Genomic DNA, 23,215 nt, shown 5'->3' on the forward strand with positions numbered 1-23,215 from the left:
TATTCTACATTAATAATGCATTCATAGACTACTATCTCTACTTGTAAAGGAGAATAATTAAAATGAAGTGGGTATAGCATAGATTGTGCAATACGCAGCCAATTCAAACTCCAAATTTATGGGTTATATTTTCACAAGATGAATAGTTTTTTTTTCTTTCAGAAACATATGTGCTAGAAAATCCTATCTGTTGGCATGAGAATAATATGCTTATTAGCACACAAGAGAAATGAACCAAGGTTTACTGCTAGAGTATTTAGGAGCTGCTATTTATAGAGTAAGATATTAGAAACCAGCAATCACTGGGTTGTTCTCCTAAAGCAATAAAATTGTCAAAAGAGGGGTTTTCCATTAAAACTGGTCATGCACACTCCTTTGGTCATATCCTCTATCCTTATTTGTTTTGCCCACTATGTAAATCTCCCCACTTCTCAGCATTTTCTTTTACCTTTTCTTTTTTCTTTTCTCTTTCTTCCTCCCTCCCTCCCTTCCCTTGCCCGTCCCTCCTTTTCTTTCTCTTTTTTTCCTTCCTTCCCTCTCCTCCTTTCCTCTTTTTTCTTCCTTCCTCTTCCTTCTTTCTTCCTTTCTTTTCTTACTTCCTTCCTCCTCTCCTCCCCTACCTACCCCTTTCTTTCCTTTTCTTCCTTCCTTCTCCTTTCTCCCTCCCTCTCTTTCCTCCTTCCTTCCTTTCTTCCTTTTCTCCCATCCTCCCTGACTATTTAGCCTTTACTATTCTGCATTTTTGTTTTATCTGATAAAGGCAAAGGAAAGAATGAATCTAAAATAAAGGTAAAACCTAGATAATAGATGCAGATGGTCAAGAATTAGAGGGCAGGCCAGAGATGGAGTTACTGGGTCAGATATGAGCCAGAAGAAGACATCTTGCAGGTACCAAATAATCAGACTTCAGCATAAACCACATTGTTCTTGGTAATGAAAAATTTAGAAAAAAAGTATTTGCTGATGTATGAAGGTCTGTGTTAAAAATAACCCAACTGTCAAAAGTTTTACCAACCAAAGCCTCTGACATGCAAAAGCCTCCTCATTCCAGAAACCTCACCCTTCCCCTCACCATTCTGGGGGCTAAGAGTCACTTCTCAGACTGGTTCTTATAATTTGAATAATATTGTCTTTTGTTATAACACACCATGTTCTCATAGAACAAGAAACTGGTAGTAAACCTTTTCCAAGCCCCAACAACTTCAGAGATTATTATCACCTGGGACTAACAAGACACCTCACTTCATGGATTCTCCAGAGTTCAGAGCTTCCTAATAGTTTTTTAAGATAGGTTTTTAAAGCTAAATGGAGAACCTTACTGGGTTCCAAAGCATTGTATATATAAAAAATAATGATGTTCTGAAAGTTGGTATATCAAGAGTGACCAGGTAGTTTTCATCCAAGTTGGGGTAATTTTAAGCTTAAAATGGGGCTAAAAATAAAAATTATATGTCATTGAAATGTTTATTTATTGGTCAACAAATTGTTTTTATCAGTAGATCTATAAAATATAAAATAGTTCTATTAAAAAGTTATTTTCACAACTAAAATTCATTCTAAAAAACCAAAAATTGAGTAATTCATGTGTGCCACAGCACAATAACTACTTCATATTGATTATCTAAACATTAGAAAATAACATAATCAGAATTATGATTGCTGATAAATAATCACATTAGTAAATCTTGTGGCCATATTTCTCACTGACAGAATATCATTATATTTTTATGAAGAATGTTTCAATGTGGTCTAAGTATTTTAGAAGTTTTCATAAAATTGCCTGCACTTCAAAGTGGAGTTTAACAGTTAATTATTTTTGAAATTGTGGCATCTTTAATTACTCTTCTCAAGAGACGATAGTGTTTTTGGTTGACAAATACTGTCTTCACAGGTGTAGTACAATGTGGTAATTTCCGCTAACGTAGAATATTTTCATTTCCAATTTTTAAAATACTGAAATGAATGACTATTTCATAACAAATATTTTCATGACTAATGTCTTTTTCCTCCTTTTCTTTTTTTTTTTTTTTTAAAGGATTTATTTATTTGACAGAGAGGGATCACAAGTAGACAGAGAGGCAGGCAGAGAAGGCGGTGGAGGGGCGGGGAGCAGGCTCCCTGCTGAGCAGAGAGCCTGATGTGGGGCTTGATCCCAGGATCCTGAGATCATGACCCTAGCCAAAGCCAGAGGCTTAACCTACTGAGCCACCCAGGCGCCCCATCCTTTTTTTTTTTTTTTTTAAAGATTTTTAAAAAATTTATTTATTTAACAGACAGAGATCACAAGTAGGCAGAGAGGCAGGCAGCGGGGGGGGGGGGGGGAGCAGGCTCCCTGTCGAGCAGAGAGTCCAATGTGGGACTTGATCCCAGGACCCCGAGATCCTGACCCAAGCTGAAGGCAGAGGCTCAACCCACTAAGCCACCCAGGCACCTCTTTCTTCCTTTTGATAGGTATCTTTCTTTGGCAAACATTTTATGTAAACCAAACTTATCAAGAAAGTTTTCCCTATTTTTGATTCTACAAAATTTTGCTTACTAAATTTAGATGCTGCAAAATATGACTTTCCAGTTTCATTTTATTCCAGAACAGAACATAAATTTATGCCACTAAGAATAGGAATTTTATCAATGATTCTATCAAGAAATAGACACCTTTGAAAGCCCAATTACAGATTTTCAAAATCAAATCCTATGGTTTGCATGTTTATCCTCAACTTGTTCATTTATTCCTTTGCTTTTGTAGGGATTAATTTAAATGTTTTTCTTTAAATTGATCAGAAACACTGTTTCTGTAACTGATATTCTTTAAAAGTTTCAAAAGCTAGTATTTTTCCTTCATTTCATAACTATTTTTTATCAGCTTCATTGAGTATAGTTTACAGTCAATAAAATTTACCAATTCTAAGGGCAGGTTATGATGCATATTTGACAAATGTGTGCAGTGATACATATAACGACTACCACAATCAAAATACAGAATATTTTCTTCATCCCTTAAACCTCCTTTTGGCCCTTTGGAGTCAAGTTCTTACCTTCTTTCTTGGCCCTTGACAATCACTGAAATTCTGCCACTGTACATTAAATAGAACCATATACTCTGCAATCCTTAATATCTGGCTTCTTTCACTTAATGTAATACTTCTGAGATTTAAAAGATTCTTATCTTTTTCTTATCATCTCTATTTTTGTTTCTTTGTATGTAATATGATTTTTCTTTTCTTTGGATTCTTTTACGATTTCATTATAATGCACCTCACTGTGATTTTATTCATGTTTATTCTGCTTGAGATTGATTGAGCTTCTTGGATCTGTGGATGTGCAGTTTTCATCAAATTACAAAACCTTTTCCCACTATTTCTTTCTTTATTTTCTCCCACTCTTTTAAAAAATATTTCCCCAACTGCTGCCTTTTCTGGGACTCGAATTATAGATATGTTAGCCAACTGATGCTGTCCAATATACCACTGATACACTATTTTTCAGTATTTTTCTCTCTATTCTTTACTTGAATAGTTTCTATCACTTCTTCAACTTCATTTTTTGTTTGTTTGTTTATTTTGTTTTGTTTTTGTCTTTTGCAGTGTATACTCTACCATTAACCCTTCCAGGATACAAAATTTTTAAAATTTCCAATACTGTTATTTTTCATCTCTAAAACTTCCATTTGCATGTTATTTAGGTTCTTCATTTCTCTCCACATTATGCTTGAACTTTCCTCTTCATATTAGGAATAACTAACATTCTTGTCTGCTAATTCTATCATGCCTTGAGTTTCTGAGTCAGTTTCTGTTTAATTAATTTGTCTTATATTTCTAGGCCATATTTTCTTACTACATTGTATATCTGGTAATTTTCATTTGGATGCCTGACATTGTTATTCTGAACTTATCTGGTTATTGAATTTTGCTGTGTTCTTCGAAGATGGTGGACTTTATTTTGGCACGCAGTTAAATTACTTGTAATTAGTGTGATCCCTTTGAGGCTTGCTGGTACTCTTTGTTAGACTGGCTCCAGAGCAGATTTTAGGGTAAGGCTAATTTAGTCCTAAAACTAAGAGAAAACCATTTTGATATTTCTGCATGTTGCCTTATGTATTACAAAGTCTCTCTAGTCTGGCTATTAGGAATGCAAACTATTTCCAATCTTGTGTAAACTGGTTGAATTATTTAACCTATTGGTTTCCTCAGCCTTTTGGAGTTTCACCTCATGCACATAAAATAAAACAAAGGTTTAAAGAAACTTTTGTACAGATACACAGAGTTCTTTCTGGGTGCAAGAACTTTAGCTCAAATATTCTGTCCACAAATTCTAGTCACTTCAGTCTCCCCAAACTCTGATTACTTTATCTTCAACTCAGAAAAACTACTGGATTCTTTATGAATTCTCTCTCCCTATGCTGAATCCTGGAAATTGCCTCATACTAGGTAACCTCAGGCAACTGTAGGCCTCATTTTTCTCTTTCCTAGTTTGTTTCTTGCCAGGATCATTGGCTTTTAGTATTTGTTGTCCAGTGTCTAAAAACATTGTTCCATATATATGGATTGGATTTTTTTTGGATTCTTAAAAAATTTCTGACCAAAGGACAATTCCTATAGTTGTTAGTTTTTCACACATCGGGGCAGAAATCCATTTATTGACTCTTTTGATTAATGAGTTCTGATTAGAAAAAATAGAATAAAAATTTAGAAACTTATTTATAAAATAGTTCAATATTACTGTAGAATAATCATCTTAAACAATTCTAAAGTATAATTGATAATGGGGACCAAAGAAGAAATTTTGATTACAAAATTTTGAGCTGCCATGCTGAAGGGTTTTTTTTTCTTATCATCAATATCAGCTGTATTTCAAAAACTTGGTATTTCATTTAACTGTTCATTTACCTGTATTTCACCCTGTGTTTATAAAAAGGCATTGCAAATTTTGAGAAAAAGAGTTTAAATTTCCACTGACAGAATAATAAGCCTGCTTGTTTTTAAAAGACATTTTAAATAAAAATTTACTGAACTTCTAATTATATTTTATAAAGTTATTTATAAAAAATTAAGGAATTTATGTTCTCCATAACTAATGCCAAATGTATTTGTTCTTTAAGATTAAGGTGTGCCCCACCAAAATCTAAATTTGCATATTAATACAAAATCAAATGATTTTATTTGTCAGTGTTAGATTTTTACTATAATTTACAATAGCATCTACAATAGTACCTTATGTTTCATTTATGGCAGATTTATTTCTAAAAGCTCTACTCTGATTCTATAAATTGAATGAAAAATATCAAACCACTATTAGAATTAACTGATTTTTCTGTTTGAAGCATCTAAGAACACTCTATCGTTGAACCAAGAGATTCTCCCAGTGGAGTCAAGATATAATAAATATTAACTCACTTTGGAACTTGAAAAGAATACTTGAAATTGAAAATTTATTTAAAAAATGTAGATGCATGGTTATTTTGTCTAAATAAAAAGTCATGTTTCATAAGGTGATACTTACTTGCTGAGGTGCTTCCTGAAAGCAAAGGGAATACAGAATAGGTAATAGAAGAAGGTAGTTATAAATACCAACTATGGCCACATGATGAGTTACAGTAACAAGGAATGTAACTGTTAGGAGTATTTCCTCATTATTATTAATATATTTGTATGCAAATATCTTTGTTTTCTTCCGTTCCTTTCTCCCTTATCATGAAACATAAGATGTATCAGCTTTATATCATAGTATTTAAGTATTGTTAACTTTACATCATAGTATTTAAGATATGGGATATTGAGAAGAGCAAACATTATTCAAAACTGTAGCTACTCTCCTGATAAAGTGCTTAGTGTGTTTTCAGTTGTAGTCAGGAAAGTTATATCATGTTAGACAGAACTATGATTTTGTTATTGTCTATACATGGAGATGAAGTATGGTTTAAGGAGATGGGTATGGTGCCAAGTTGACAAGAGGTGGACCTGAGATGGTTAATTTTTATTGTCAATTTGACCAGTTAAACACTTGTTTTAACTATTTGGTTAAACTTTATTTGGCTAAACATTATTCCGAGTATGTCTGTAAGTAACATCCATGTTGCTAAGTAAACATCCATGTTTCTGGATGAGCCTAACACTTGAGTAAAGGCTTAGTAAAGCAAATTGCTCTCTGCAGTGTGCGTGGGGCTCATTCAGTAAGTTGAAGGCTTCAATAAGGGAGAATTCTCTCTCTCTGACAGTCTTCAAGCTGGGACATCAATCTTCTTTTGTCTTTGGCCTGGTGTAGAAGTTAAACCACCAGTTTTCCTAGTTCTCAGATCTTTGTACTTGGACTGGAACTATGCCATCTACTCTTCTGGGTCTCCAGCTCGCCAAATGCAGGTTTTGGAATTCTCAGCCTCAATTACAACTGCATGAACTACTGCCTTAAATATGTATTTATCTGTATTTATATTTGTTATAGTTATTGTTAGTTATATAGAGTATATACTGTATATAGAGTATATACAGACATGGAAAAACCCAGGTGAACTTAGAACATTTTGTGATGCCAGAAACTAAGAAAGTGCTCACAAGAAGACAAAACCATTTCAAAAGGACACAGGAGCCACCCTGAAAGAGCTCCAAGTGACCAGGGCTAAAATAGCTTGAGCAAAAAACTAATAATGTGAAGGAAAAAGGACAGTTCCTCATTATGGATAATTTGCAAATAATAACTTCTAAGGAGTAAGGAAAATAGAAAATCAGCACTGGAATACCAGAGTAATAATTTGTGCAGGTAAGGTCCACCAACAGCTGCTAAAATGATTGGACAAAAGGTTGAAAAGAAACAGGATATTTTCATAATTGCAAACTATCTTTCCAACATATTTATTAATTCCAAAGGGAAACATGGTAACATCACATTAGAGAGCTCTTTAATCAAGTGATCAAGTTTACCCTCACCAGTAATAGGACATACTGACATTATGTTCCATGGATCTGAAGCACGAGGCAACTGTTTTACTGCTGTGGTAATCTTGTCCAAAATGCACATCCTCACTTTACTCATGAGGAAACATCAGAGAATATCAAGCTGAAAGATGTTCATCTAACTAACTGACCAGTACTCTTCAAAGTGTCGAGCTCAAAAAAGGCATGGAAAGACTGAGGATCTGAAAGACGTGAGAAGACTGAGATACAACAACTGAATGTAATGGGTCATAGACTGACTCCTAGAATAGAATAAGGAAATTAGTGAAAAAACTGGTGGACTCCAAAGAGAGTCTACAGTTTAGTTAATAGAATTGTATTACCGTTAATTCTGCATTTTATATATATTATATATATATGTATGTATATGTATATATATAAAATATATTCTGTATACATGTGTATATATATGAATATATATTATATATTCTGTAATTCTAGTTTCTATAACTGTGCTATAGTTATATAAGATTCAGGATAAAGGTCATATGAGAACTCTGTATTATACTTGCAACTTTTCTCTAAATCTAGAATCATTTCAAAATAAAAAGTTTAATAAAATCACATTTTTAAATCTGGCAGCAGAAAGGCCACTGATGACCATAGTGAGAATGCAACCAGACTAGAAAGGTTCTGACAGGGATTGGAGCTAAGAAGATGGGGATGATTAGACAGAAACAATTTTCAAGACTTTGTTCCTAAAGGGTTGAAGAGAAATGGGTGGTAATCTGAAGGAGTGAGGTAGCTGGAGTTTCCTTTGTGTTTTTGTTTTGTTTTGTTTTGTTTAAGATAAGGGGTGTTTTAGGATGCTTAAATGTTGATGGCAACAAACAGTTCAAAAATAGCAGTTTGGGAGCTACAGTTTAAGGTTTGTGGCTTAGATTAAGGGGGGAAGTAAAGGTAAGGTGGATAGAGGTTTGAAGACAGAGAAATTTGAAAGAGTAGTTTGAGAGATAGAGCAAGTTGACTTGAGAAACATAGCAGGATTATAATGGGTCCATTTGAGTTTGATGATCATAAATTTATAGGAGACCAAACTGCTATGATTCAGGACAATCATGAGCAGACATGTTTATTTAGGTACAGTGTTGGAAGAATATATCAAGGGTATAGAATATATCAAGGGTTGAGATTTTATTAGATTGGTAAAGTAGAAACGTAAGATTTTCAAGGCAGATTGAAAGACAGAAGGGCAATTGAATTTAAGTGTTATTGTTTTCAAGACGGATATAAAAGTGAAGAAAAGAAAGGAAAATGAATTAAAAGAAATGAGAAATGAAATGAAATGAAGAGTCTTAGGTGTGTGGGTTGACAATTCTATGGCATATGGGTCTGACGTATCCCTCTCTGGCAGAGATACGCCTGCCAGTACTGGCTTGGGATTTTTTTTTCCCCTCAAGGTCTGCTAAGATAGTAACAGATGGTCATCTGCGCTCCAGGCTCCTACTATTTCCTTTTTCATTCTTTATTCCTATGAGTGTATGTCTGAAAAACAGAACAAAAACTCTCTTTTTTATTATGTTAGTGCAGTTCTATGGAGGAGTAAAAGTACATGAGTATTTTTAATCCATTATCATTATTTAAAAATAGTGCCCTTTCTCCATTGTAACACCACAAATAAGGCTTATTATTCTTTTTTTCTCTTTTCTGTTAACTTTCCCTAGCGGCCTGTGCCCTTGTGTACTTGATTTTATCCATTTGTTTAAATATGTATATATTTATTTATTTGAATTCATATTTTGTTGAACTTGATCTCTGCATATACTGGGGTCTAAATTAGGGATACTTATCCTCCAGAAAAAAAATTGCATTTGCTTCCTTCAGAACTTGGAGTGGACCAAGATAAAACCTCTTTGGTACCCATTAAATTCATCCCCAACTATGATGCAGACCTTAGGCCTTCTCATGCACTGATATTATCATCTGACCCAGGGATATTCTCCCTGTTTGTGTTACTTGCTCTATTAAATTTCAGCTTATTTCTTTTCCCCTCCTATTCCATTACATTCTAGTAAGTCTAGTAATTTATTAAAATAGCCTGTTTTAATGTAGGCAGAATCTATCATATTTTAGGAGAGGTCTAGTTTAGTGTCTATCCTGGGATACCTGGGAATAGGAAATGTGGTAAAACTGTTTATCTGTGAAGAAAGGAATAGGAGGTCATATGATTGAACAGAAAGTGGGCTTTGATAGCATAGTCATATCAGAATTCAAATCTTGGTTTTACTGCTTGCCTGTGGAAAGACGTGCAAAAAGAGACCTAAACTTGTTTAAGCCTTAATTCATTAATGAACAAGATGAGGAAATTAATTATGCTGCTTATGATATGCATATGACTAGCTATAATGTAGATAAATACCTAGCAAATGATCTCCTGAACTTGACTTTTTAAACATGCCTTATCTCAGTGAATGAAATCAAATGTCTGTGTGAAGCTAATCTGGGTGTTAACAGTTGACTGTATAATCACAATGCATTCCTAAAGAGTGTTCAGTCCTGGAAACATGCATAGTTTTATTTATCCTCATAGTTGTATTAGTTTTGCCTTGGCAAAACATGAGTGAAAGAAAAATCATAATTACAGAAGCAGTTGGAATTAAAAAAAAGTCCAGACGACTCTACGTAGATAGCATATCTTCCTTTTGGTTTTGGTACATTCTAGTATTAGTGCTCTACCAAACAATAATCAGAATCTCAACATTTCAAGAGAACAGTTACTTAGAAGTTCAAAATCAACTTTCAAAGACCCACATTACAAGTTTGACCTGGCTCTGATGCGAATAAGGGTTGGTGGGGTTAATAGTAGGAAAATATTTAATGCTGCTTTTCTTCAATGAAGGTTTGTCTGGCCTAGGTCTGCCACGTCAAGGCCTCTGTCTCGGCCAAAAATTCTATGACAAATAGCAGCTCACACCTGACAACAGTCAAGGTTTTAAACTCAACAGGGCAGGGATTTGAAATTCTGCCAATCCTTGCATTTTTCTGTGATTAGATCTATTTTGCAAGTTTACAAGGGGCTCCAAAGTAGATTCATAGCTCCATAGCTCCTTGTAATTTGGCACTACCCTTCTAGAACTAACTGACTAAACGTCAATTTACCAGAACTTCCAAAACTCCAAATCTTCAGTTAAATTAATTTTTATCCTAAACATGTCATTTTTTTGAAGAAATGAAAAAGGTATACATAAAAATTGCAAAAAAAAAAAAGAATTATTTGTGAGATAGAATAACATAAAACGGTTAAGACTACAGACTCTGGAGCTAGACGACTTGATTTATGATGTTGCCTTTATCCACTTATTAAATGTCTTAACTTTGGGGACGTTAACTAACCTAGATGTGCCTCAGTTTACTTGGCTGTAAACTGGAAATGAAAATAGTACCTACTTCATAGGGTTGTTAAGAAGATTAAATGAGTTAACTTTATATTCATAAGAGTGCTTAGAACAATACCTGGCATACTGAAAACACTCATAATTGTTACTTTTTTATTTGCTAGCAGCTTACAGGATTTGCGTTGTGTAAATAATTTAATCTAATATCCCTTAATAACTTCACCGTAGGAAAAAACTGATACTTAGGATGATCCTGCCTCCCCTGCTAAATTCAAGCACTTTAATTAACAAACACTCTTCCTCTTTTTAAGTAAACTCTATGCCCAACATGGGGTTCAAACTCACCCCATGATCAAGAGTTGCATGCTCTACCAACTGAGCCAGCTGGGCATCCCGAATTTCTTCTTCTTAAGTCTAATATTTTTCATCTTCCTCTTCAAACCATTTTTTTCCTGCACTGTTCCCTATCACAGAAGGTGACACCACCATCTACTCAGTTGTCCAAGTCTGAAATCCAGAAATCCATGAATCCCCTCCATGCCAATTAATTACCATACCAACTCATTCTACTTCTGAATTAAATTGCTCATGTATGATGATAAGCAATGCTAAATCTCCTGTCCTTACTGCAGGCATAATAATCTTTTGAAATGCAGATTTGACCATGCTCCTTCTCTGACTGAAATGAATCCCCAAATCCTTATGAATTAAAAGTTCCTTTCCAGCATTGTGGGTTATCTCTTATTCTTCTCCCCTGGATTGCAATAGGATAAAAACGGAGGAGAGAGGAAAAGAGAAAGAGGTAAGAAAAAAAAAAGATAGAAAATCAAAATAAAATAAGAAGGAACAAAATGAAGAAAACTGAGTGTGGTTTAGGATTTGGGTGTGGAGTCAAGAAGCTAGTAAAGTTTTTAAGACTTTAAGACAACATATTGCAAGCTGGGGGACAACTTTTTAATTGGTGTGCATAGCCCCATAAGGTCAAGATATTGGACAGTTTCCTTACAACAAGATATGTATACAAATTCCTTACAGCTTAGAAACAATCTGGATTTTCTTCTCATTTGTCTGGTATAAATGCCCTTTCTCCTTGGTAAGGGGGTAGGTAGATAAGGGGTATTAGGCTAACGGGAGGAATGGCTGAGAATGGCATTTCACTTAAAAAAGACAATGGTTGTCTCCTTAGAACAAGTCTTACTTTAAAAGCATTGTTTCATTAATTACTATCTAGATCTCTTAATTGCCAAGAGAACTGAATACACTCCTCTGATTATCCACTTAGTAGGTACATCAACAATCCTGTATTTTATTTTACCAACTAGTTATCTCTATTGGAAATAGAGTAGAAACGAAATCAACAAAATTAGCTTGCCTTTGTTTGCTTTTAACATCATTTGTTACTTCTTTTTCTTTTCTTTTCTTTTTTTTTTAAGATTTTATTTATTTGTGAGAAAGAGAGAGAGCATACACACAAGGACGAGGAGTGGCAGGCAGAGGGAGAAGAAGGCTCTCCACAGAGTAAGGAGCCTGATGCGAGACTCGATTCCAGGACCCTGCGATCATGACCTGAGCTGACGGCAGACACTTAACCTACTGAGCCACCCAGGAATCCCATGTTACTTCTTATTTCATTGTGGTGCTTGAACCAGTGGATACTGACCACCCAAGTCAAATACCTGGTCACATGGTATATTCTGCTGCAAAGAGAAAATCCTATCTCTTTTCATACTAGCCTCTAAAGCTGGGTAAATTCAGAGGACCACAAATTCACTTCTCATTGACCTAAATAACTCTGTGTGTGTGTGTGTGTTTTAAGAAATAGAGATTTAGCTATACTGACAAATTTTATATGCTGGAAACATGAATGTTCTTTGACAAGAACATACATGACAAATGCTGTCCCTTCCTCATTCTCATTCTGGCCTATGTAACCATTTTGCTGTGATTGGCATAACAAGGAATTCTAAGAAGACCTCAATCCACTAAACAAAGGAAGAATCCCTAGAGTGGGGAAAAGATGAGTAGGGGCAGATGGGAAATATACCACAACCATTTTTTAAAATGATCCTGATTCTTATTTCCCATTTTGTTGCCACAGTAGATCCAACTTAGTAGAGTAGGATGGTGATATGCCATGCCATTCCTCTTGAAATTTCTCAGAAAAGTTAAGTGGCTTATTCATCATGGCTTGTGAGCATTGAAGTTCCTGTCATTTTTAAATCCTCTGAACTAGTGTTTTTCAACTTATCAACTCCAAACCACTGGTGGGTTGCAGCAAAAAATTTAAAGAATCCTCAAATCCTTGTGTACATATATATTTTTCTTGATCTACAAATCAAAAGATATTATGATTATCACTATTATCATGCAAGAGGTCTAGAAAATTGGTTGACACTTAAAAAGAGTACTCTTCTTACTAAACATTTAAATAAATAAAAGGAAACCATGGCTCTATACTTGTGGTTTTCATATTCTGGGGTTTCACAGATCAGTATCAATATCATTCATTGTATGTTTTAGAATTTAAAATTATAGTCTTTCAAACTACATGAATTAAGTTTTATGGAAAACTCACTTCATGATTCCTCCCTTCAAAATCAGTGAACATGTTATCAAGGGCCAGGACTGGTGTGAAAAAAGGCATTTGGGAACCTTGCTTCTCACCTTGCAATGCAAAAGAAGGGAACAAGAGTATAATAGACTCTGTAAGTTGTTAGGATGGGTTTTAGGAAAGGAAACATACATATGAGGATCATTTATCCTTCTCTGGGCTGACTCTTACTTGGCATCACTTGTTGGTGATTATAGTCATCAGCCAACAATTAATTTCAGCTCTGAGAATTGCCACCTCAAAGATTAGCGACAGAAATGGTAGCTCACAAGTAATTCAAATTCTTTCTAACTTAGAAATGATTCATCATTACAGGTTATGGAAGACAGACAAAAAGAGCTCACATATATTTTGCCCATTCTTCTTTATCTTTTCTCCACATGGGTAGCCAAGGAGTATAATTACCTTCGTTAGTTAAAAAAAATCAACTTGGGGGCACCTGGGTGGCTCAGTGGGTTAAGCCTCTGCCTCCGGCTCAGGTCATGATCCCAGGGTCCTGGGATCGAGCCCCGCATCGGGCTCTCTACTTAGCGGGGAGCCTCCTTCCTTACTCTCTCTGCCTACTTGTGATCTCTCTCTGTCAAATAAATTAAAAAAAAAAATCAACTTGGGCTAAGAAAAATAATGTGGCAAATATTGACAGATAAGCTGTTTCATTCATTCAGTAAACATTTGCACAATGCCTACTATGTGCCAGATACTGTGCAAAGGATTCAGCAATTAAAAACAAAGAATATCAGCAAAAACAAGCACTGCTATGAAAACACACGGCAAATATACCTAGTCTAGAATGACAATGAAGGGATATACAGCTTCCCAAAAGAGATAACATCTGAGCTAAGTCCAGAAAACTTAATAGGGATGAGGCAAAACACTTGCTAGAGTAACAGCATGTGCAAACATGAAGCTTCTTGACTGACCATCTCTTTCATCATCTCAAAAATGGCTGATCTTTGTATACATCCACCATCTTGAGATGAAACCAGAACCTGACCTGTCAGAAGGGGTCTTTATTACCTGTCAGAAGGAATGGTTGCCCTGCTGTACTGCCTTGTAAGGTCTTTTCTTCTGGGTTAAAAGAATAAAACACAAACAAGGACAGGACAACGGGGATGGTCCTGCTGCCAAATATTCTCATACATGTGGCCAGGCAAAGGGCCAATGTTAATCACAGTCTCCAGCACCTGCATACCCTCAGCTGGGGGGCTCAGTTCTCAAAGAGAAATTCATATAAGGCCTGTCAGCACCTTGCTGTCTGCCTCAGGACAAGGCTATCTAGGAACCTGCCTGAATGTTTCCCACATGCTACAAATCCTGCTTCTCAACATTTACATAGTTTTTGGATACTGTAGTCTCAAACTGTTACACAAAATAATCCTTCACAACCTGTACTAAGAAGTAGGCTGAAATTCAAACACCTCCCAAAGTTAAGAGGCGGCACCTGTGTGATTCTCAGAGACATATGTGAAGAGAAGTTTCTTCAGTTAACAAAGGCTACCTTAGAGGCAACCCGTGCAGCTGCAAAGGTCTTCCATGTACCGAAGAGTCCCCATGTTTGGTTCAATGCTCTGTGGTCACTTTCCTGAATTATGGTAATTTGTTTTAACATGGAATCATTCACACATTTTCATTTTGCACTGGGATCCAAATTATGTGGTGAGTCTTGACTACTTTCCCCACCAAAGAGGAAATGGGGAGTCCAGTGAAGGGCCTGGATTCCTGTAAGAGCACTTGAAATGGAAGTCTGGGTTATAAAACAAAGAAAGGTAAAGGTAAGAGCACAGTTTTATAGTTTATAAGGAAATTTAGCATTGTTTGCTAGGCCAGAAGCCCATAATTTTAATTTCTTGAGCCATTATAAAATTTGGTACTTGGAAACACTGACTTTAATTTTATTGCTTTATGGACCTAATGCAGCCCCTTTCTGTTTCTGTAGTCTGGAAGAGTGGCCCCAAAGACATACAATTAAATGGCCTCAAAAGATCACAATTCACAGAATGACATAAAAATGTACCACATAGTGTCACAGCCAAAGTCTGAAACAACTTTCTCTGTAGTGATTTCTACTCTATTTCCCAAATGACAAGAGATCACTCTCGTATTTGTCTTTCTCTTTACCTCAACTCACCATTCAGTTCCTTCTCAACCATGACCTTACTTATTTCTCCCTGTGGTGATGTTAGTATCAGTCTTTCTTGGCAAGTATCTTTTCACATCACTAACCTTGAATTTTATCAGGACTGACTGCATAATTTGCAGGCTCAGTACAAAATAAATGTGGGCCCCTTGCTCAAAATTTTTTATACAAATTTAAAGACAGCAGTAGTAAGAGCATTAAACCATGCATAGGGCCCTTCTAAGTGTGGGACTACACAGCTGAATACCCATGAAGCCAGCTCTGAGTCTCAGTGGCCAAAATTGCTTCACGTACCCATTCCTTAACCAATCACTGTTAAGTGGGTTGTCTAGTTTAGCCTTAGACTAAGAACTGCTCTCCTGGAGCTGAGCATAAGTTGATTTTCCCCTGGTATCTGGTGACAAGGATTCATGAGGAAAACCAGGCTTCTTTTGAGTAGAAGTGAGGAAGGCATTGGTGATGAGAAGCCAACAACAACATCTACTACATTATATGTCCATGACTAAGAAAGAGGAGGTCTTCTTCAGAAGCTCCCTTTGGAGCAAGCTCTGGTCCCTAAGGCCTTGAAGATCAAATCCAACCTACTTAAATCTGCCTACTCTTGCGTCCCAGGCTCCCACGCACTTCAAACCTCTCCTCTGCTGCCAACCCTTTTTTCTACAGGTACCTGCAGGGGTGAAAAGATGTGATTCCTGTCCTCCTGATCATTATCCTCTAAGGAACCAAGACTAAGAGACTATAAAATACACAAAAAACTCAAATAATAGAAAAAATTTCAAGAAAAATGTTAATTAAAATCCACATGGTATTGCTAAGAGTTTGGGGGCATATTGGATTTACAAGTGCTAGGTGCAATCCTCACTAGGAGTTAGTATTTGCAGGGGAGGGGAGGAGGGGGTTGGGTGAGCCTTTGTGGTATTAAGGAGGGCACTTATTGCATGGAGCACTGGGTGAGATGCATAAACAATGAATTTTGGAACATATCACACACAAAAAATAAAATTAAACTAAAAAAAAAAGGACATACTTCTCCGTGAAAAATAATATTCATAAATGTTAAGTTCTTCCATAATTTTACTTTACTAGATTCATAGAAAAATAAAACTAAATAAAATTTTTAAAAAAATAGGAAAGGAAATAAACAGTAAATGCTGAATTCCAACATCATTAGGCGATAACTTATCCTTAGTTAAATTAGACAATATAATCAAAATTTCTAGATTATTTTATTGCTTTGGACAGACACTTAGTGGTAGTAATGAAAAAAAATCCAAGTACTTGGAAAATACGAGAAAAATAAGATTTTACATCTGGAGCCTCTGAGTTATCAGTGTAAGGTTAGATCACCACATTAAGAGCAAGGTAGTAACACATTTAGGTATGAATATATAATATGTGCAAATTATAATTTTTAATATATTTCTCATATTTGGAAACTCAATTATGTTTTTCATGTGCTTTCATTTTCAGTATAAGTTTAATTAGTTGTACCTGATTAGAAATTAGAAAAGAAACTTTAAAGACATACTTTGAATTTCAATGATCTTCTGTAAAGAAACAACAGCATTCATATTCGGGGTTTGGTGGAGAATATCTTCGGCAAGTGGCTCCAGCTACAAGAATAGTAGATAATAGTGAGCAGAATACTATGACTTTATAGTAAGTCTGAAAGAAGCAAAGGAAACTGAAACAATCCCACCCCAAAGCTTGCTTGAAGAACTAGTTAATATTTTCATTTTGCTGATAGCAGTTCTGAAAGTATAGCCAGCTTTATTTTCTGTTTTGCAGCCATGTAATTGAATTCCAAGGGGCTTTTCTATTGGTCACAAAACTAATCTATGAAGTCCGTGAAGCAGGTGCATGTCTGTGTATTATTCATTAGAAATCTGAGTTATTTGTGTAATTTTTGTAGGTTCTTTACAAACCAAATTCCATCATGTCTGTATATGCAGCTGGGCCCTGCAAACAAAACCTCAGGGAAGTTGCAGTACACAGAAAGTGGGCAGTCTATTATCCGTACTTTTGCAGTGTTTTTATATTCAACCACTTTACACTTCTAGACACTTCACAATAGAAAGCCATGAGACACAGCTGCTCTTATCCAACTGCTATTAAATAAATGGTAGAGAAAATGTTCAAATAAAACCAAAGCATTTTTAAGGGGAAATAACTGTGCATTTTCATTTAACTTCTACTGTTCTTATAACTATGCAGATGTCCATGTGGAAACATGGGACAAATTCCTGCCTTGCAAATGTATAATGATCTTCTGGAATTACACTGATTTTTCAAGGACAAGCTTAGAAACAGTGCTTTGTGAGAAATGAAGAGGAACTTTAAGTAATTTATGGAATGTTTTGGCAGAACTAAATCTGATTATACATCCTGGGAATACCTTGATGATGTAGCTTGGTGTATAGCATCAGGAACTGCATAGCCAGAACACTTGCAAACAAAAGGAAAGTAATAATAACAAAGGTATTAACAAAAAAGGGAGCTTTCTTAGAAAATTTAAAGTCAATAGTCTCAAATTCAAACTGATGGTCGAATTATAATATGGCATGAAAAGGAACCGATGTCACCACACACTGTACTGAAATAGAAACTCATCTGTCTCTTCATCTGAAGAAAGAACCTAAAAACTCAGGAATTCCAAGTTTCTACAGCATATGTGAGTGAATCTTCCCCCCAGGGTCTCTCTGAATTGATTATTCCTATACTTCAGTCATGGAATCTAAAACAATAGCACCTTTCTTCCAGATGCCATAGGATAACCAACTAGCTTAGGGATATTTATACATGGGTAAATTCACTAAATACAACTTTCAAGTGTTTGAAAGTTTTTTTTCTTAGCTGCCAAAGAAAAACCTTTAAAACATCAAAAGGTTATTTGCAATACAGTTTAGTGAGAAAGAAAGTGTCAGTGTAAAGGCTCTGTAATCTCAAGTTCTTACAATTTTAAAAATATTTTTTAAAAATTTGATATTTTAGATAGTATCTTCAAGAATATGTTATCCTAGTAACAAGCTCTTAACTCAGAGAAACTAATGAATCATAGGCAGAATGTTACTTGGAAAACTTATTCCAGAATTAGATAGTGTTGAGCTATCTTGCTTGTAAATACTCTTTCTTTTCACTCTGTCTCAGAGATTAGAGAAAAATTTTAATAGAAATCAGATGGATTTTACTAATAAAACATTTTGAAACATCACTCAGTGTTCAAATACCTAAGAACAAAAGAACAAGATGATTTCAGAATATAGCTTTCAAAAAGCTTTTCTGAGACATTAGAGTAAAAACGCTGACAAACTGAAAGGTGCTGGCTACTGCAAAGAAAACTACAGGAAGATCATTAATGTAAAAACCTCACTTCTGGAACTCTCTTGCACTGAGGTTTGTGGGCTATTTTTAATACCTGGGTTATGCAGAACATAAATGTGATTCAGAGTACTGAGAGTAAAAATACAAACAACTCTAATTTGGAATCATTATTTGGATATGATAAAGTTGTGTCCACTTATAAAAGCAACCTAGGGAATTAAAGCAATTACACTGATAATTTAAACCTCCCAAACCATTTCCCTGCACGTTTTAGGTGAATGTCATTTAGAGGATTTAAACTTCAATAAATTGCCCCAATTTTCTTCATTTTTGAGGGTATACACACAGACAGAGATGAATTCAGAAAGTTCTCAATGTGGGTTTTTTATTTTTCCTTTGGTAGGTCTGCAGAGAAGGTAATAGGTAATACTCTGAACTGACAAGAAGGCAAATGTCATTTAGAGTCCGTTTTCATAAAATTAAAACCTTGATAGAGGGACCACAGAACTGAGTTGTCTTTTCTAGAGTGCTGATTTAATCATTCACAATTAATGTACTTGCTTCGGCAGCACATATAATCATTCACAATTAAAAGCACTAAAAAACATCTGATTAAAGCAGTTATTTAACAAATATTTATAAGTATTGGTCATAATTAGTAATCTAATAACTAACTGTAATGAAATAATATTAAATGAATAGTCATTTTTCTTAAATTTGGGCAAAATCATTGCCTACTGAGGCTAATCAATGTTAGAGTTATTAAAAAATTAGGATATATTTTATGTAAAGCAGAGTACTTTTGTATTTAAAAAAAGACAAAGCCAATGCAGATGTAGAAAATATCTCACACCCATCATGCTATTCCATCAAGTAATAATTATTATCATGGAGTAATAAGACACACTAGATAATTTTAACACAATCTCTTGACACATGAATTTCTCATGCAGCTTTATTAGGTCTAAAGCTTAAATGCAACCATTACTTATAGAACTTTATAGAAATTTTCTGACTCAGTGACAGGGACATTTATTTTTCTACATTTTTTACACAAAGTGGCAATACCATATTGATGTACTTCAGATGTTTGGTAAGTTTTACTTATGTAATTTCTAAGTATATAGCTATTTTGAAACACCATAAAAATTGTGACCGTTATAATGTAGTAAATAAGTAATTTTCATATCTTTAGAATCAAATAATTTAAATAATCGAAAGTCATTTTAGTTGGCTAAGATGCATTTATAGAAATAGGCAAGAGGGGCACCTCAGTGGGTTAAAGCCTCTGCCTTCGGCTCAGGTCATGATCCCAGGGTCCTGGGATCGAGCCCCGCATCGGGCTCTCTGCTCAGCAGGGAGTCTGCTTCCTCCTCTCTCTCTCTGCCTGCCTCTCTGCCTACTTGTGATCTCTGTCTGTCAAATATATAAATAAAATCTTTTAAAAAAAATAGGCTAGAGTATCCTTGGAGAAGCTCCTGAGGAAGAGTTTTATTTTTTTATTTATTTATTTTTTAAAGATTTTATCCATTTATTTGACAGAGAGAGATCACAAGTAGGCAGAGAGGCAGGCAGAGAGAGTGAGAGGGAAGCAGGCTCCCTGCCAAGCAGAGAGCCCGATGCGGGACTCGATCCCAGGACCCTGAGATCATGACCTGAGCCAAAGGCAGCGGCTTAAACCACTGAGCCACCCAGGCGTCCCCTGAGTAAGAGTTTTAAAACTCACTCTGTACTCATGAGACATGAAAATCAATTTTATTATTTTCATGATTCAGAACAGAACAAAGCTAAATAAAGATTTTGCAAATAAGTACACGAGGATAGAGGTATACATTAATCAAGCAAAGGATCTAATTACTCTTATTAGCTTTTATGTTTCCCAAATATGTCAAGCATTTTCACACTTTTATGCCTTTATTTGTTCTGTTTCTGCTAAATTCGACTTTCTCTATCCTTATTTGAATCGGTGAAACCTTACTAAATCATCCAAAGACCAACACAAACATTGCCGGCTCTGTGATATCTTTTCTAAAATTCTGAGAGAGCAAATTACTTCCCTCTCTGTGCTTTCTTTCCACCAAATATTCTTGTTTACTCTACACATTATTGTAGTAAGTCATGTCTGTCATTTTCTATTTTGTTGTGAGCCATTTAAAGGCAAAGACAGAACTTGGGATAAGGTGGGTATTTTAAAAATGTTGAATGAATGAAGGAAAGATTAATTGAAAGAAAATGTTGAGGAGGCTGCCTTTATTTGGCCCTCCAGAGCTAAGAGACAAGTGGAATAGATTCTCCCTTTTGGTTGCCTGCTATAGTTGGGGTATGGTTTAGAGTGAAAGACTAGGAATAACAACAGTGATAATTCATTTCTGAATCAATAAATTGATTTTAATTGATATTTTAATTGATTTTTGAACTTTAATTGATTTTTAAATTGAGCATTGCCTTTTTTTTTTTTAGATTTTATTTATTTATTTATTTGACAGACAGAGATCACAAGTAGGCAGAAAGAGAGGGGGAAGCAGGCTCCCCACTGCACAGAGAGCCCGATGAAGGGCTCGATCCCAGGACCCTGAGATCATGACCTGAGCCGAAGGCCAGAGGCTTTAACCCACTGAGACACCCAGGCACCCTGAGCATTAATTTCTTTAAACTTATTAATTCCAGCAATGTATATATGAATAATCTTGTATAGACTTTCTACATACATAATTATATCATCCGTAAAAAATAATAGATTTGTTTACTCCTGTCCAATATTTTTATTTTTTTTCCTACCCTAGTGCACAGTCTAGGACCACTGTGCAATGTTAAAACAAAGCAATAAAAGTGAGCATCTTTGCCCAATTTTTGATTTCCATGAAAAATTCCCATATTTCCCCCTTAAATCTGATGCATACTGTAGAACATTTCTAGATATCCTTTATCAAGTTAATAAATTCTACTTTTATTCCCAGTTTGTCGAAAGTAGTTATCATAATGGGGTGTTTACACATTGAGATATCACCTTACACCAGTTAGAATGGCCAAAATTAGCAAGACAGGAAACAACGTGTGTTGGAGAGGTTGTGGAGAAAGGGGAACCCTCTTACACTGTTGGTGGGAATGTAAGTTGATGCAGCCACTCTGGAGAACAGTGTGGAGATTGCTCAAGAAAATTAAGAATAGAGCTTCCCTATGACCCTGCAATTGCACTGCTGGGTATTTACCCCAAAGATACAGATGTAGTGAAAAGAAGAGCCACCTGTACCCCAATGTTTATAGCAGCAATGGCCACGGTCACCAAACTGTGGAAAGAACCAAGATGCCCTTCAACGGACGAATGGATAAGGAAAATGTAGTCCATATACACGATGGAGTATTATGCCTCCATCAGAAAGGATGAATACCCAACTTTTGTAGCAACATGGACGGGACTGGAAGAGATTATGCTGAGCGAAATAAGTCAAGCAGAGAGAGTCAAGTATCATATGGTTTCACTTATTTGTGGAGCATAACAAAGAACATGGAGGACATGGGGAGATGGAGAGGAGAAGGGAGTTAAGGGAAATTGGAAGGGGAGGTGAACCATGAGAGACTATGGACTCTGAAAAACAACCTGAGGGTTCTGAAGGGGTGGGGGGGAGAGGTTGGGGAACCAGGTGGTGGGTAATAGGGAGGGCACATATTGCATGGAGCACTGGGTGTGGTGCAAAAACGATGAATAGTGTTACCCTGAAAATAAATAAAAAAATAAAAAAATAAAAAATTAAAAAAATAATGGGGTGTTTAATTTATTAACAGACTTTTAAGCATCTATTGAAGTGGCATACTTCTTCATCATTCTCTCAATGTAACAAATTATAATTACTTATTTTGGATTCTTTTTTGAAGATTTTATTTATTCATTTGAAAGAAAGGTGGGTGAGAGAGCACAAGGGAGAGGGGAGAGGCAGAGGAAGAAGCAGACTCCTCATTGAGAAGGGAGGCGGACTAGGGCTGGATCATAGGACTCGGAGATCATGACCAGAGCAGAAGGAAGATGCATAACCATTGGAGTCACCCAGATGCCCCTCATTTTGGAATGTTAATATGTTCTTGGCTTAAATACAACTTTGTTATGGGTTTTTAAGATATTGACAAATGGCTAATACTTTGCTTAGTGTTTTCGCTGCTATGCTTATGAGCAAGATTTTCTTATAATAGTCCTTTCTTATAATGTTCTTTTAAGTTTGAGGTATCATATAATACTGTTCTCAAGAAATCAGCTGTCAAGTGTTCTTCCCATCTTCTCCCTCCCTTTACTCTAAAACAGCATAAATTATAGAATTCACTGACGAAGCTACAGGGGTCTAGTATTTTCTCTTGGTAAATTTGGCATTCAAGATTCAATTTCATTAATAATTACAGTGCCATTCAAATTTTCCGTCTTTCTGACTTGGTTTTTGCAAAGTTGTATTTTTGTAAGAAATTTTTCATTTCAAGTAAAATTTCAACTTTTTTTTTACATAACAATTTTTCTTTAATACATTAAAAACTGTAATAAGACCCCCTTTTTCATTTTGAGTACTGGTAATGCATAACTGTTCTTTGTCAATCAGTCTTCTTAGAGTTCTATCAATTTTGTTAATTATTTCAAAGAATAAAACTTAGACTTTTAAAAATCATATATTATACATTTGTTTTATATTTTATTACTTCCTCTCTTTATACTTCTTTTGCTTACTTCATGTTTAATTTATTGCTTTGATTTTTTAATTTCTTCAGTTTATGCTTCTATCTTTACTTTTAAACTTTCCATTCTAATATACACATTTATAAACTTTATATTTCCCCCAAATTCACTTTATATACATGACACAAATTTTAATAGTTTGTATTTTCATAA

General features: G+C 35.2%; 1 protein-coding gene across 1 annotated transcript in view; it reads right to left on the reverse strand.

The window, feature by feature from the left end:
• The window catches only part of HDAC9 (histone deacetylase 9), a 927,746-nt gene that overhangs the window by 25,926 nt on the left and 878,605 nt on the right, over window positions 1-23,215 (reverse strand). Inside the window, exon 24 of the mRNA XM_046020993.1 lies at window positions 16,556-16,640. Coding sequence (XP_045876949.1) covers window positions 16,556-16,640 — 85 coding nt within the window. The remainder of the gene's footprint in view (window positions 1-16,555; window positions 16,641-23,215) is intronic.

The sequence above is a fragment of the Meles meles genome, chromosome 10 (assembly GCF_922984935.1).
Source record: "Meles meles chromosome 10, mMelMel3.1 paternal haplotype, whole genome shotgun sequence".
In the NCBI taxonomy this organism is placed as follows: domain Eukaryota; kingdom Metazoa; phylum Chordata; class Mammalia; order Carnivora; family Mustelidae; genus Meles; species Meles meles.